The sequence below is a fragment of the Sander vitreus genome, chromosome 16 (assembly GCF_031162955.1).
Source record: "Sander vitreus isolate 19-12246 chromosome 16, sanVit1, whole genome shotgun sequence".
Lineage (NCBI taxonomy): Eukaryota > Metazoa > Chordata > Actinopteri > Perciformes > Percidae > Sander > Sander vitreus.
The window spans coordinates 1,422,482-1,438,605 of NC_135870.1; the positions used below are offsets into that span (position 1 = coordinate 1,422,482).

Consider the following 16,124-nt stretch of genomic DNA (forward strand, 5'->3'; position numbering starts at 1 on the left):
TTGGGCTTTCATTTACTCCAGCGTAATAGACATTTTTGTTGGTCAAATTGTCAGAAATAATAGACAAATACATATAGATTTCTTTCAAATAACCCGTTGACTTCCCGTCGACCTGAAACTTTGGGTTTTTCTGGGTCAAAATGTTCTTTTTCTACACTTTTCTCAACGTTTTATTCAAATATTTTTGTCACTTTTTTTCCTATTTTTTGGTCACTTTTTTATTATGTTTTTTGTTGCTTTTTCAATGTTTTTTTTTCCACTTTCTCCAATTCTTTTGTCACTTTTATTAACAAGTTTTTGTCACCTTTGGCGATGTTTTTGATGGATTTCTTTGGCCCTTTTTCTGATTTTTTCACTGTTTTCAGCGTTAAAAAAGAAAATGTTTTTGTTGATTTTTCCCCCTGCATTTGTGTAGCTTTTTCCAACATTTGTCACTTTTTTCAACGTTCTTTTGTCATAGTTCGGATATAGAAAGTTTTTGCAAACGGGTCAAATTTGACCCGAGGACAACAGGAGAGTTAAGGTAACGGACTGCATAGAGTAGATTGCATTTACTTTACGCAACCCGATCACCAATCTTGCTGTTCTGTGCCTCAAAGGCCCATTCTGAGTCAGGAGAACCCCTGAGTGAAGGGTCTGAATACTTCTTTCCACCACTGCTGAAGACTCAAACCCTGACCCTGTGAGTGTTTTCTTACCGAGCGCGGTGAGCCCCTCTGATATCGACGACAGGATGTACATGACGACGTGCGGCTCCAGGCTGGCGATGAAGTTCATGTGGTCCTGAGTCAGCACCTCCAGCAGAGAGTAGAAGGACTGGCTGAGTTTTGGGTAGTCCTGCAGCGACAGGGAAGAGAGAGAGAGACACGCTTACATCACACAGAATATGCAAATTACACGTCACACCTCCTGTTGCTACTTTACAAAAGCATAAACCAACCTGTAGGAGCCACATACACTATGTTGTTTATGGTCTCATTTATTTATTGATTATTATATTGTGCACTTATGTTGTAGGTGGTGGCCGTTTTCATCGCGTTTGAGCGGAAGTGATAACACTTTACTTGAAGGTACTTACATAAGAGCGACATGACACTGTCATGAACACATGACACATGAACCCGAACCCTAACTTGTCATGACAAAAACTGAATGACACTTACTGAAAGAAGCGTTATGTCATAAACGTTTATGACTTGTTTATGTTTATGACACGTTCATGACAGTGTCATGTCATAGTTATGACAGTGTCATGTCACTCTTATGCAGATATCTTCAAGTAAAGTGTTACCTAAACTGATAACTAGAGCTGCAAATATTGATGGATGAATGTCTATATACCTGTCGCTATGTTTCTGTTGATGTATTTGTGCGTGTATATTGCCATGGGCAGTAAACAGACTACGAAAACAAATCTCCCTCATGGGACAACGTCCATCCACCCATCCATCTACCCATCCTGAACGAAGCTGATGGCGAAGCTGACAGAAACCCTGAAGAGAAGAAGAGTTACGCTACACCGTCTGGTCCGGTCACAGTGGTGTAAACTGGCTGTTTGTACAGTTTTTTAGTTGTTTAAATGGTAAAAATCCTATTGTTGTGAATCTTCGCCTTAAAACAAACACCCCCCAAGGGCACATAAACATATTTTGGAAACGGCCCTTTCCAAAGTATTGCTTCTGGCGTGAGCGTGTCAGCTGCGTGGCGTGTCCATTTTTATTTGGGCTCCCACGTTAACAGGTTGGAGCGAGCACACTGCCTGCGTGACGCGCACGTCTCAGGCGCAGCTTGAAAACGCGTGCTAGAAAGAGGACCGACGCCTATTTTTCACACGACACGCCAGCGTGTTGGAAGCATTTCCAGACAACATAGAATAGGAAAAGATGTTTATATGTCATTTAGACACAAATACATTTAATAAATCAGGGAAAGAAAGACGGATGCTGGACTGTAGGATATGCTTTTAACATTTTAGCAAAATCTCCTTTTTAAATTGGATTTCAATAAAACAATAACATGGACTTTATTATCTCAGGAAAGGGAATTGAAATATAAAAATATATATCGAAATATGTGCAAACAAATGTACAAACACAAAAATATTCACAAAATAAAGTTGGAGAACATGCTATTATTTCATTTTATCAATGGGAAACATCCATGTGTACAGACAGGGCTAGCAGCAGCAGCGCCAAGTCAGACACGTTTCTGGTGTGGAAAGACATAGAAAACACCACACAGACGCCACACAGCAGACACGCCACGCTCACGCCACGCAGCTGGCACGCCACGCTCACGCAGCAGACACGCCACGCAAACGCCATGCAGCTGGCACGCCACGCCACACAGCTGGCACGCCACGCTCACGCAGCAGACACGCCACGCTCACGCCACGCAGCTGGCACGCCACGCTCACGCAGCAGACACGCCACGCTCACGCCACGCAGCTGGCACGCCACGCTCACGCAGCAGACACGCCACGCAAACGCCGCGCAGCTGGCACACCACGCAAACGCCACGCAGCTGGCACGCCACGCTCACGCCACGCAGCTGGCACGCCACGCAAACCCAACGCAGCTGGCACGCCACGCTCACGCAGCTGACACGCCACGCAGCTGGCACGCCACGCTCACGCAGCAGACACGCCACGCAAACGCCACGCAGCTGGCACACCACGCAAACGCCACGCTCACGCCACGCAGCTGGCACGCCACGCAAACCCAACGCAGCTGACACGCCACGCAGCTGGCACGCAGCTGACACGCCACGCAGCTGGCACGCAGCTGACACGCCACGCAGCTGACACGCCACGCAGCCAGTGTGCAGGAGGCCTAACTTGTGTGCTGAAGAACTTACGAGTAAGTCACTGTGAGGGATGGACAGCAGCAGTTTGATGAAGGTCTGTAAGGCGTTGTCCAGCGCGTCGTCGCCGTAGAGACGGAAGACCCCGAAGTTGACGTAGTTGCCGCTGAGCACCGCCTTCAGCATGGCGAAACAAACGCTGACGCCCTTCAGCTTCACGCCGTACACCTGGTCCTTCGGGACTTCTCCCAGCGTCAGGATACGATTCCCTGCAACCAAGAAAGAAAGAAGATGTGAGGATGGTTTTTACCATCGACTCATTGCTGCAAAGATTCATCCATTAGTCGTTAAATAAAAAAGGTAAAACGTGTGTGATGTCAGCTTGTTAAATGTGAATATGTTCTAGTTTCTTCTCTCCTCTGGGACAGGACACTGAAAATGCTGTAAACTAAGAATGCTTTCAAAAATGGAAGTTGTTAATAGTTTATTTTCATCAATTAACAAAATGCAGTGAATGAACAGAAGAGGAATCTAAATCAAATCAGTATTTGGTGTGACCCCCCTTTGCCTTCAAGACAGCATCAGTTCTTCTAGGTCCACTCGCACACAGTTTATGAAGGAACTCGGCAGGTAGGTCGTTCCAAACATCTTGGAGAACTAACCACAGATCTCCTCTAGCTGGAGGCTTCCTCAAATCCTTCTGTCTCTTCATGTAATCCCAGACAGACTCCGTGATGCTGAGACCAGGGCTCTGTGGGGGCCATGCCATCACTTCCAGGACTTCCTGTTCTTCTTTACGCTGAAGATAGTTCTTAATGACCTAGGCTGGATGTTTGGGCTCGTTGTCCTGCTGCAGAATAACTTTGGGGGCCAATCATACGCCTCCCGATGGTATTGCATGATGGATAAGTATCTGCCTGTATTATCAGCATTGAGGACATTATTAATCCTGACCAAATCTCCAACTCCATTTGCAGAAATGCAGCCCCAAACTTGCAAGTAGGGCTGGGCAATATTTCAATATTATATCGATATCGTGATATGAGACTAGATATCGTCTTAGATTTTGAAGAATTGTAATATCGTTACATGGTGTTACAAGTGTTGTCTTTTCCTGGTTTTAAAGGCTGCGTTACAGTAGAGTGATGTCATTTTCTGAACTCACCAGACCGTTCTAGCTGTTCTATTATTTGCCTTTAACCACTTAGACATTATATCTACATTACAGCTGATTATTTATCTAAAATCTAAATGTGGAAGATATTTTATGAAAGCACCAATTGTCAACCTTACAATACCGATATCGAGGCGTTTGGTCAAAAATATCGTGATATTTGATTTTCTCCATATCGCCCAGCCCTACCTGCAAGGAACCTCCACCGTGCTTCACTCTTCCCTGCAGACACTCATTATTGTAGCGCTCTCCAGCCCTTCGGCCAACAACCTGCCTTCTGCTACAGCCAAATATTAAAAATTTCGACTCATCAGTCCAGATCACGTGCTGCCATTGTTCTGCACCCCAGTTCCTACGTTTTCGTGCATAGTTGAGTCGCTTGGCCTCGTTTCTATGTCGGAGGTACGGCTTTTTGGCTGCAACTCTTCCATGAAGACCACTTCTGGCCAGACTTCTCCGGACAGTAGATGGGTGTACCTGGGTCCCGCTGGTTTCTGCCAGTTCTGAGCTGATGGCCCTGCTGGACATCTTCCCATTTCAAAGGGAAATAAGCTTGATGTGTTAAGTTTCCTCAGCCGACCACTGCGTCTGCGATCCTCAACATTTCTTTGTGCTTGAACAGCACATCTTGAAACAGCAGTCTGCTTTGAGATCTTTGTCTGGGAGAGACCTTGCTGATGCAGTATAACCCTATATAACTATATACTATAAGTGGTTGATCGTACACCTGACTACAATGCTACTAAATCCCTGACTTTTTGCAAGTGTACCTATAAGAATTGATGCTGGTTTGAAGGCAAAGGGTAGTAACACCAAATATTGTGATTTAGATTTTTCTTTTGTTCGCTCACTTTGCATTTTGTAAATTGATAAAAATATATTTTTGAAAGCATTCTTAGTTTACAGCATTTTTTCACACCTGCCTAAGACTTTTGCACAGTACTGTACATCTTGATTTTATTTGGTTTAGTTCTGAACACTGTGGGCCTCCATACTTCAGCAGGAGAGTGTATGAACCTGGAAGTGACAGGAGGTTTGTGGTCGACGTACCGTAGGTCGTGATCATCTTGCTGGTTTCTCTGAACAGCAGGATGCCGTTGGGCGACGACACGTCAAACTGCAGCCTTTGGGATCTACGGACAACAACAAAACAGAAGGTTAGTTATCAATAAATAATCATTCTCAGGGAAGTAGAGATGTAAGATGAGGTGCACCCCTCCCCCCCTGGGGCCAGGATGTGAATTCAATACTTTTCAGGCACCGACCAAATTGCCTCTTAAGGTCTTTGCACACTGAGTCTGAAATGTATGTGCGCAGTTTTCGGACCTTACAAAATAAAAATGACCTAACGTTGTGTCAATCATGTTTACACACTGCCTCCGAAAATTTCGGGTTCGATTTCTTCCTTTTTTCGCATCCATTTAGATGCGTTTTAACAAAGAGAAGATATGAGGCGATCCAGAGATGACGCAGGCAGAGAGCAACGTATCATTTCATAACTCAGATCTAATGTCTACTGTCTGTCAACGGATCAGATGGTAACATACAGGAGGAGGATGAGGAGGAGAATGGAAGAGGGGAAGATGAGACGGAGACAGAAAGAGGAGAGCAACAGCGTAGTGATGGAGACAGAGAGAGGGAGAGAGAGAGATGGAGAGAGAGACAAAGAGAGACAGAGAGGGCAGCGCAACTCCTTCAGGTAGCCGAAGGGGGCCTAATGTAAGAAGACGCAGACAGAGAGGACAGAAAGTCAGACAGAGAGAGAGACAGGCAGAGAGAGAGAGAGACACACATTTTCTACTGAGCACGTTTACCTGTTGTGAACCAGCTCGGCCATGAGTTTGAGGACAGGCGTGGTGCATGCTGGGTCGTGGTACCAGAGCTCTATGGCTCGCTGCAGGATGGGCATGTAGGCCGGATATCTGCGGGGCTGCGTTCAGGACGGTTCTTTTACAGGGTTAACCAGGATCCTACAAGTTCAACTGAAGACTTTTTAAAAAACTACCTAGGATGAAATGTGATGAGAACTTCATGGCCAAATAAAAAAGGCAGAACCCCCCCCCGGACTGTCGTATAACATCCTGTCACACCCGGTACTTTATGGTGAGCATAAGAATGCTCTAGTGAGGCGCTGGCTGGCTGAGCATATATTCACACTGCGTCGGTCTTCAGACAGTCCGGCAAAAACGCAGGTCTTTCCGTTTATTTTGAATGCCTACGGCAAAAAGTTGAGACCGGGAGTCGGTGTAACAACAGGTGACCAGAAAGTACGCAGGAGAAAAAGAAATATTCCCATGTCCTTTTTCTCATCTTTCTCTGTGTGTGTGTGTTTGTGCATGTGTGTGAGCGTGTGTGTGAGCATGTGTGTATGAGCGTGTGTGAGCATGTATTTGTGTGTGAGCATGTATGTGTGTGTGTGTGTGTGAGCGTGTGTGTGTGAATGAGCGTGTGTGTGTGAGCATGTGTATGAGCGTGTGTGTGCATGTATGTGTGTGGTGTGTTTGAGTGTGTGTGAGCGTGCGTGCGTGTGTGTGTGTGTGAGATTAATACTCGGTCTGGTTAAAACAGCTGTTACGTTACCGTAAACAGGACAAACTTTAGTGGCTCCGTACCAAACGCACACAAAACATTTATTTACGACGTTACGGTACTGATTTAATCTTACGATAGGGCAAGAGAAAATGGAAGACCTTTGTAAACAAAAGGAAATACTTTTCAGACCCTCGCGTTGTCTTCCCGTCGACCTGCAACGTTTTGGTCGTCTTTTTCGAGACTTTTTAGTGCAGTATTAGTACTTTAGTAGTTCAGTATTTTCTGCTTGTTTGACATTCTTTCCTACGTTTTTCAACATTCTTTTACTTGTGAAGAGTGTCGTAGGGAACCATCCACGTTATTTTGTTTTAAAATGTGGGTCAGACTAGACCCGATGACAACAGGACGGTTAGGACTTTGCAGAGACTGTGTTGAGGATTAAATATAGTCAGAGGTTAGGTTGAGGACACGCTGCGCTGCTACGGACAGCTGAAAGGATACATCCAGTCGAAGAGCATCATGAAGCTGGTCTTGGCGTTGAAGGCGAACGCGATGCCTCGCAGGTCTCGGACCAAACCCACCAGAGTCCTCTGCAGGAAACGGGACAGGAAGAAGAAACCCGCCACAATAAAACCTCTCTCTCAAAGTTCAGTGCCTACCCCGTCTGACCTGTTGCCCTCTGGCAGACGCTACAGGTCAATCAGGACCAGGACAAACAGACTCAGGAACAGCTTCTTTCCACAAGCCATCACTACACTGAACACACACACACACACACACACACACCCCCCTTCACATACGGACCATGTGCAATAACTAGTAGTTTTTGTGTATATATTTCTTTCTAATTCTGCGTCTATATAAATGTTGTGTATATATGTCTTTCTAATTTGTTGTTTTACTATTTATTTCTTGTCTCTTAGATTTATGATACTGGGTGAACTGCTGCTAAAAATTTCGTTGTTCATTTTGTACAATGACAATAAATCTTGTGATTCTAAAGCTGGTACTCCGCTGTAAACAGGAAGTGTGCGTACAAAATAAGAAACGCAGCCATCTATGAATAACAATACAGATTTGTCTGCCTTGTGCTGCTGTACTTCTTTTCCTTTGGGATCGGTTAAAATCCCCAAATAGAGACGCCTCATGAAACCATTTAGTGTCGTTAACTTCCAGTTGATGAAATCTAGAGCGGATTAATGTGTGGATTATTTTCTGGAGGAGTTGTTTGGTCTCTAAAATGTCAGAAAATAGTGAAAAATGTGGATCAGTGTTTCCCAAAAAGCCTCAAATGTCTGGCTTTGTCCCCAACTCAAAGATATTCAGTGTCCTGTCCCAGAGGAGAGAAGAAACTAGAACAGATTCATATTTAACGAGCTGACATCACACACACTTTTCCATTAAAAAAATCTAATAAAATCACCTTGGCTTCCTGTTCGTTGAAGGTGTTCGTACTCAACATCTGAGCCACGGTTTCAAACGCAGCCGTCAGAGGCAGCATGAACTGTTCAAACTGGTCCTCGTCCTCACCTAGACACACACACACACACACAGAGATACAGATACACACAGACGCAGATACACACAGACGCGCGTGCACACACACACAGATACACACACACAGATACACACAGACGTGCACAGATACAGATGCACACACACACACACACAGATATACACACACACACACGTGTTAATAAACGGCTTTTTGAACTTGAAGTGCAACAAATTAATATATTTTTTAATTAAACTTCACTGTTATCACTGAACGTGTGAACCTGTAGATGTGTTTCACTTTAAATACAACACGAGGGGAGGGCTGGGGGGGGGAAGGGACTTGTTATGGCTTTGTGAGTTTATGGATGTTTTTTTGAAATGAAAATAAAAAAAATAACACAGCGGCTATCTGGGGAAAAGTCTCTAAATCTGTTTACATGACAGCCTATCTAATCAGGCTCCCTGTAGAAATAAAGGTGGTGTGTGTGTGTGTGTGTGTGTGCATGTTTACCGAGGTCGACCATTAGTAGGCGTCCCAGTGCCGTGTAGAAGGTGGTCCGACAGCGCATGTCGCTCAGATTCGACTGGTTGTTCACTCCCAGGAAGGAGAAGTGCTCGCTCTGACCCAGCAGCAAACACACAGGACGTTAAACACACACTTCACATCTCACAAATGTGATTATTTAATAAACCAACGTGTACTCACCGTGTGGTTATTCAGCATGAACTGGACGGCGGTGAGCTTCACCAGCTTTCTCACGCTGCTGTATGTGCACAAACAGGAAGTCAAGGAGAAAACGTACCGACACAGGAACTCATTAAAGGGTTAATGCACATTTCAGCGGCAGTTAGAATACTATTTGCTTATTGAAAAATGGGATTAACAATTTCTAATGGATTTTAGGGTCAGGTCTATAATCTGAATACACACACAAGCACAGCGACACACACACTGACACAAGCACACACACCGACACACACAAGCACACCGACACACACTACCGACACACACTACCGACACACACACTCACTGACACACACACACAAGCACACCGACACACACTCCCCGACACACACACACTCACTGACACAAACACACTCACTGACACAAACACACACACTGACATACACTCCCCAACACAAACACACACACACACACACTCACAGAGACACACACACTCACTGACACAAACACACCGACACACACACACTCACTGACACACACACACTGACACAAACACACACTGACACAAACACACTAACACACACTCCCCGACACATACACTCACCGACACAAACACACACACTCACCGACACAAACACACACACTCACACACACACACACACACACACACACACACACACACAGAAAGGATATCCTAAAGAGAGGTCGTTCAGTAGTTGGAGTGTCTTGGAGGTGATTGGTTCACACTGGCCCCAGTACTTCAAGTTTGTGATGCTGAAAGAGAGAAAAGATCGTTTTCAGACACAAACAGGAAGCTTTTTTAGAGCATACATGAACATAAACTGTTTCCATGAAGTTGAATTAAACTGTGCTGGACAGATGAATGTTTTAGTATACTCACATTTTCCCTATAAAGACACTGAGTACCATCGTCTCGTCATTCAGCCCCAAAACTTCTGATAGTCGTCGATAAAGCTGCAACACACACACACACACACACACACACACACAGAAAGAGAGAGAGTAGCTCTGTCAATGTAAATGATAAAAATACACACTAAGGTCTGAAAAAACGCAACTCCATGTCATTTGATTTGGAAATGTCAGACTATTTTTGATTTTTAAGACCACGCGTAAAACCCAGCTGTGAAATGAAGCTGCCTTTAAGTGCAGTCGGAAACATGGAAATCTATAAACGATCTGACAGAAAACAGTAACTGTTAAATATTATGTCTACGAGTGCTTTGTTTGGGGTGGGGGGGTGGGAGGAGTTAAAGAACACAACAGGATGTCACACAGATGAGCCGACTGACAGAACTGAACACTAACAAATAATGGTGCAATCACAGTCTTTCTGCAAATACAAATGTGCAATATCTGACTTTTATTATTGTATATACTATATTTATTGTTTTTATTCGGTGTCTTTTGCCTTTATAAGGGTACTGTCATTTTATTTGTGTACCACTGAGGGCGAGTTGCGGAAAATTTAGTTGGACAGCTGCTGTCCAATGACAATAAAACGTATTCTATTCTACATCCATCCATCAATCTTCGTCTGCTTATCCGGGGTCGGGTTGCGGGGGCAGCAGCTCCAGCAGGGGACCCCAAACTTCCCTTTCCCGAGGTGTTCCCAGGCCAGGTTGGAGATATAATCCCTCCACCTAGTCCTGGGTCTTCCCCGAGGCCTCCTCCCAGCTGAACGTCCCTCCACCTAGTCCTGGGTCTTCCCCTGAGGCCTCCTCCCAGCTGGACGTGCCTACACCTAGTCCTGGTCTTCCCCTGAGGCCTCCCACCAGCTGGACGTCCCTCCACCTAGTCCTGGGTCTTCCCCTGAGGCCTCCTCCCAGCTTGATGGACCTGGAACACCTCCCTAGGGAGGCGCCCAGGGGGCATCCTTACCAGATGTCCTCACGGATGACTGAGCTTCTCACTCTCTCTCTCTCTCTCTCTCTAAGGGAGACGCCAGCTACCCTCTATTCTATTCATTGACACTCTCCCCCCTGCGGCAAATGGCAGGGACCATTTTTCTCGGTGTGAACGCCCACTGAAGCATGAGGAGATCTGCAGAAGATAAAAAAAGCAGGGGCCTCACTGACCGGGGGCAGAGGGGTTAAGTCTGACAACACAGAGCCATACATCCAGCAGCTCCTCTAATGCTAGTTATTGTGTCGACTGTACCGTTGTTTCCGGTCATCCACAATAGAAACAATAGAAACTTAACAACCTGGAAGCCGGAGCTTCCCATAAACTCCAAAAAACCGGAGGCATTGCTTCCAGGCACAGCCGGCCCCTAAACAATTCGCTGGTTCCACGTTCTGCTTCATGTTTTCACTCTTTTACAAACATGAAGACACATTGGCATGGGGTACTTTCCATAAAATCATCTCTCAATGCAAATCAAACCAGTTATTAGGCTAACTGGAATACAACCATGCCAATCTCTAGGTATGGTGAAGGGTATGTGATGATGTGGGGGGGTATGGTGAAGGGTATGTGATGATGTGGGGGTATGGTGAAGGGGATGTGATGATGGGGGGGTATGGTGAAGGGTATGTGATGATGGGGGGGTATGGTGAAGGGTATGTGATGATGTGGGGGAGTATGGTGAAGGGTATGTGATGATGTGGGGGGGTATGGTGAAGGGTATGTGATGATGTGGGGGGGGTATGGTGAAGGGTATGTGATGATGTGGGGGGTATGGTGAAGGGTATGTGATGATGTGGGGGTATGGTGAAGGGTATGTGATGATGTGGGGGTATGGTGAAGGGGATGTGATGATGGGGGGTGTATGGTGAAGGGTATGTGATGATGGGGGGGTATGGTGAAGGGTATGTGATGATGGGGGGACCAAGGGAACTTTATCAGGATCATAGTATCCTGGATCCATGAAATAACTGGCCTTTCAAAATAAAAGTCTGCCTGCCTCTATGGGAATCTAACATAGGGGTGAACTGACTTATGCCCCCTGTATTTTAAGGAAGAACATTTATTTATTGACGATACATTATTCATTCACAAAGAAAATTTGTGTCCTTAAAGGTTGGATTTTCCTCATATTTTTTAATTAAGGGATTAAGATCAATTTCCAAAAGATTTTTTCTTTCTCTTTTTAGTCAACTTTAGCATGGGTTCATAAACTTGTGCTTAGCACTGTATGTCGGCCAAACTGTAAGTGAGAAGACTATACAAGACATGCAATGATAAGGTCAAACATATGTTACTTTTTCGAATAAACAAAAGCACGTCAATAAACTTAACATGTCTGGCTCTTGATGCGATTGTCATTTTGTCCCATAGTGACGTTGAGTTAAGACACCTCGACCTAAGTCCTCCACAAACCGAGGGAAAACACTGAACACACCCCGTCAGTCAGCATGAACCGGAGCACTTTACACCACGTCTGACAACACAACAGTACAACACGGGTAGCAGCAGACAGACTGAGAGTGCCTCTATAGAAACCGCTGAAGTCAGCATGAGCAGACCCCACGGAGCGACGGACAAAAGACTGGCTTGTTTCCACCAACTTGGCCCCCCGCTACCAGCAGACAGTGCAGGGGTACTGTACACTGAGGGGGGGAGTGTCGAGCCAGGCGACTCTAGAGGCATAGTGAGAGAAACAAAGTGTCTCCCCTGTGCTTTCTGACCACGGTGGGAAATCTGTATAGGGTTGGGCATCGTTTGGATTTTAACAATCCAATCACAGTTCTTGCGGCCTGTGTCGCCACAACATGTAGTTACATTTTTCGAGAGGTGCACACCTGGTTGCAGCGTAGGGTCGATATCTCCACGTACCTATGTACGTACTGTAGAATATTAGCAGTTAAAGCTATATTTGTGCACGTTGCAAAAGAAGCTGTGTGCAGTCATTGAGGAAGTGGTTGAAGGAAATGTCTCTGACGCATAGAAGGTTAATCTTGAGCCGTTAACTATAGTTTAAGCCTTTTATGGCATAAGAGTTCATTGTGTACTAGACAGATGAGCAGAAACACAGGAAAGGTAATTAAAGTTGCAGAACAGATGAGGAAGTTGCACCACACAGAGACCCCGACCTTGGCATGTGTGTCTGTGAAGATACCAGTTTCTGTCTAGAAACTAGAGGACACCCTCCTGTGAGGATAGGACAAAAGCTTGAGGGAGAGGACAGATGAGTGTTGATTTTCAGACGAGATCTTGGTGGACCAGCTCTCATTTAATGTCTGTTGCCAGGGGAACTTAGTCTCTGTTTGTGAATCCACAACTGTGTTGTAACTCTTATGCTGGACTCAGTAAACTTTGCTTAACTGAACTCTTTGTCTCAGATTGGTCCTTGTGTTGGTGAACTTAAGTCTGATGTAAGAAGGCGCAGGAATTAATATATTGGAGTCAGATCTGCCAGGCTTTAGGGCCTCATTTTAGACATAATCCCTCTACAGTACCCACGGCGTCAATTTAACGCAGAAGCATTAGTCGGCCTTTACACAGCATGCTACAATCTGTCTGACAGGATCCAACACAGCTGCAGCATTAAAAGCAGGGTTTACCTTTGATGATTTCTGCACCTGGTCTCCGATGTAGATCTTCCTGAACTGTTCAAAGAAGCTGAGCATGGCCAGCTCCAGTCTTTCGTTGCCGGCCTGAGCTAACCGAGAGTCCGTCAGATTCATCAGCTGGAGCACCCTGAGGTTTACACACAAACACGGGTTTTAAGACGTTATGTGTAGTCCGTTTTTTTTAATGACAGCATACCATCGTACACACGTGCTATCTCGAGTAGATCCTTTTCTATCATGAGTGTTGTAAAAAGTGCTTCACAAGCAGCTTTATTAGCATATCAAATATAAATTGGGTTTATACTTTTTTTGTGTGTATGTGAGTGTGCGACTGTGTGAGCATGTGAATGTGTGTGTGAGTGAGTGTGAGTGGTAGTGTGTGTGTGTGTGTGTGTGTGTGTGTGTGTGAGTGAGTGTGAGTGGTAGTGTGTGTGAGTGGTAGTGTGTGTGTGTGAGTGAGTGTGAGTGGTAGTGTGTGTGAGTGAGTGTGTGTGTGTGTGTGTGTGTGGTAGTGTGTGTGTGTGTGTGTGTGTGTGTAAGTGAGTGTGAGTGGTAGTGTGTGTAAGTGAGTGTGAGTGGTAGTGTGTGTATGTGTGTGTGTAAGTGAGTGTGGTTGTGTGTGTGTGTGTGTGAGTGGTAGTGTGTGTGTGTGTGAGTGAGTGGTAGTGTGTGTGTGTGTGTGTGTGTGTGTAAGTGAGTGTGAGTGGTTGTGTGTGTGTGTGTTTAAGTGAGTGTGTAAGTGAGTGAGTGTGTGTGTGTGTGTGTAAGTGAGTGTGAGTGGTAGAGTGTGTGTGTGTGTGTGTGTGTGTGTGTGTGTGTGTGTGTGTGTGTGTGTGTGTGTGTTCATTCCGGTTTAGGGAAATCAATTCAACAAAGCAGTTGCAGGATCCTACTGCTTTTATTTTATTACGTAACTCTGCTAAAAATGTACCTTTTTATGCTGATGACGTCACATAAGATGAAAACACAATCTTAGATAAGGAACTTTCCAAGATTAATAATAATAATAATAGTTTGGTCATGACCCGAACCCTTCTTCTTCCAGAACTTATAAACGTATGAAATGTATTTAGTTTGGAGGAGAGTTGTACTCAGTCAACGTAATACAACTTTTTTCCTGCCACATGGCATCGTTTTGTCATTGATTACATGCCACTTTGCAACACAGTAATACAACAGAGACCTTAATTATTGATATTGATTGATTTCAATATCGATCAATCCAACACCAAAGATTCTTTTGTACCTTAAAATAATGTTTCCGAAATCGTTTCAGTGGTTCATTAACTCGTTCGAATGAGACGTAAGAATAATGGTAATGGTAACAGTAATGGACAATACCGCTTCCAACCTGTAGGGGGACCGAAGAGGAAAGTGCTTTGGTGCCTACTATAAACCTGCTTAGACACCGACCAGACGGCCGACCCGAGTCGGACTGATCAGTCTCCCCGAGTTGGTCAACAAAGTGCCTCAGGACACACCGAAGAGACGAGACGTAATACGTCTCCATAACAGCAGGCGGCGCTAATCTGTATTGTTGTCCAAAAAATGAAAACCGACAGCTGATTGGACGAACGCGTCACGTGGGTCTGGTTTCTCCAGATTCAAAGCCAGACTGTCATGGCGGCTCGTTCAGAATCCAATCTCATATTGTACTAAAATAGTTCACCGTAACGTGTTTCTGGAAACATTTGAAGAGAGAAACAGGCCGTGCAGCTGCTGAATCTGTCTTCATTTCAGATCAACAAAGGTCAGTTTAAAAGATGTTCATCAGATTTTGACACGCTCATCGTTTCCGGGTGAGTCCCGACTGCCCTGTCTCTGACTGAGCATGTCAGGTCGGCCCAAATGAAGGACGACAGCTTTTCCAATGGACGACGGCACGGAACACACCAAACAGACTCGAGTCACTGACCTCGCCAGACTGTCTGACGGCCGATTATCAGGTTGGTGTGTAGCTCCCTTAAAAGGTGCTGGTTGACAAGTAGCTAATGCTAATGCTTGGTCTATAACGTTTTTACGACATCGTTCAACATGCTCAGTTATTTTTAGTATGATTGTTTTGACCACGGTTAGCAACTCTGGGCTATCCCACAAATTCATCAGCAACGTTAACTGTATAGATAGACGACTAATGTAATGTAATTGTAATTTAGCCAGCTAGCACACCCGTCTGTCTGCCTCACTCTCCCGGCGCTGTAAGGCTTCAGACGGGATGAGAGCTGACAACAGTCCCGGGGACACACTCACAGCCAGCCCCCAGCCAGCCCCCAGTCAGCCCCCAGCCAGCGTTACTGGTATGCATTTAATGTAGAAATGTACTTTTATTTTTTATTTTATTTTGTTTTGAAGGGGAATTTATGAAAACCTAAACTAATTAGATAAACAAAGTGTGAAGAAAACATGTTATTCTGTTAATAGTTCCTCAAAATAAAATACTTTCAGTGTTTCCAAATGGTCTTGAGTTCTTACCGACAGACTAACTCTCCGTCCATGGCGTCCTGCTCATCTGTACTCGCAAAGGAAACCCGTCCGCCGATAACTGCCCCGATTATATAAACCAACCATGTCAACCGACCTGCACAGGGAGAAAACGGAGCGTTAGCAGGACATTTACATCCTAAAGACAAGATTCTCTCACTAACCACGGAGTCACATCGAGTGCATGTTTAGTGTGACATTTTGCTCCAAAACAACAACGCAAATTCGGTGTATGTGAGAAATACTTGGCAAAAAACTGCCTGTGTTAGTGTGTGTGAAGAGTGTGTGAGTGTGTGTGTGAGTGGCAGTGTGAGTGTGAGTGATTGAGTCTGTGTGTGTGTGTGTGTGTGTCTGTGAGCATGCGAGTGTGTGAGAGTGGTAGTGTGTGTGTGTGTTTGATTGGTAGTGTGAGTGTGTG

General features: G+C 45.1%; 1 protein-coding gene across 4 annotated transcripts in view; it reads right to left on the minus strand.

Moving 5' to 3' along the window:
• xpo7 (exportin 7) overlaps positions 1 to 16,124 on the minus strand; it is a 45,700-nt gene that overhangs the window by 4,142 nt on the left and 25,434 nt on the right. For all 4 annotated transcript variants that reach the window (XM_078271179.1, XM_078271180.1, XM_078271177.1 and 1 more), the window contains 12 exons: positions 15,698 to 15,803; positions 13,217 to 13,352; positions 9,592 to 9,665; positions 9,381 to 9,464; positions 8,712 to 8,772; positions 8,517 to 8,625; positions 7,932 to 8,038; positions 7,010 to 7,098; positions 5,791 to 5,898; positions 5,027 to 5,109; positions 2,857 to 3,071; positions 699 to 837 (listed from right to left, as the gene is read on the minus strand). In XM_078271179.1, the coding sequence (XP_078127305.1) occupies positions 699 to 837; positions 2,857 to 3,071; positions 5,027 to 5,109; positions 5,791 to 5,898; positions 7,010 to 7,098; positions 7,932 to 8,038; positions 8,517 to 8,625; positions 8,712 to 8,772; positions 9,381 to 9,464; positions 9,592 to 9,665; positions 13,217 to 13,352; positions 15,698 to 15,803 (1,311 nt within the window). The remainder of the gene's footprint in view (positions 1 to 698; positions 838 to 2,856; positions 3,072 to 5,026; positions 5,110 to 5,790; positions 5,899 to 7,009; positions 7,099 to 7,931; positions 8,039 to 8,516; positions 8,626 to 8,711; positions 8,773 to 9,380; positions 9,465 to 9,591; positions 9,666 to 13,216; positions 13,353 to 15,697; positions 15,804 to 16,124) is intronic.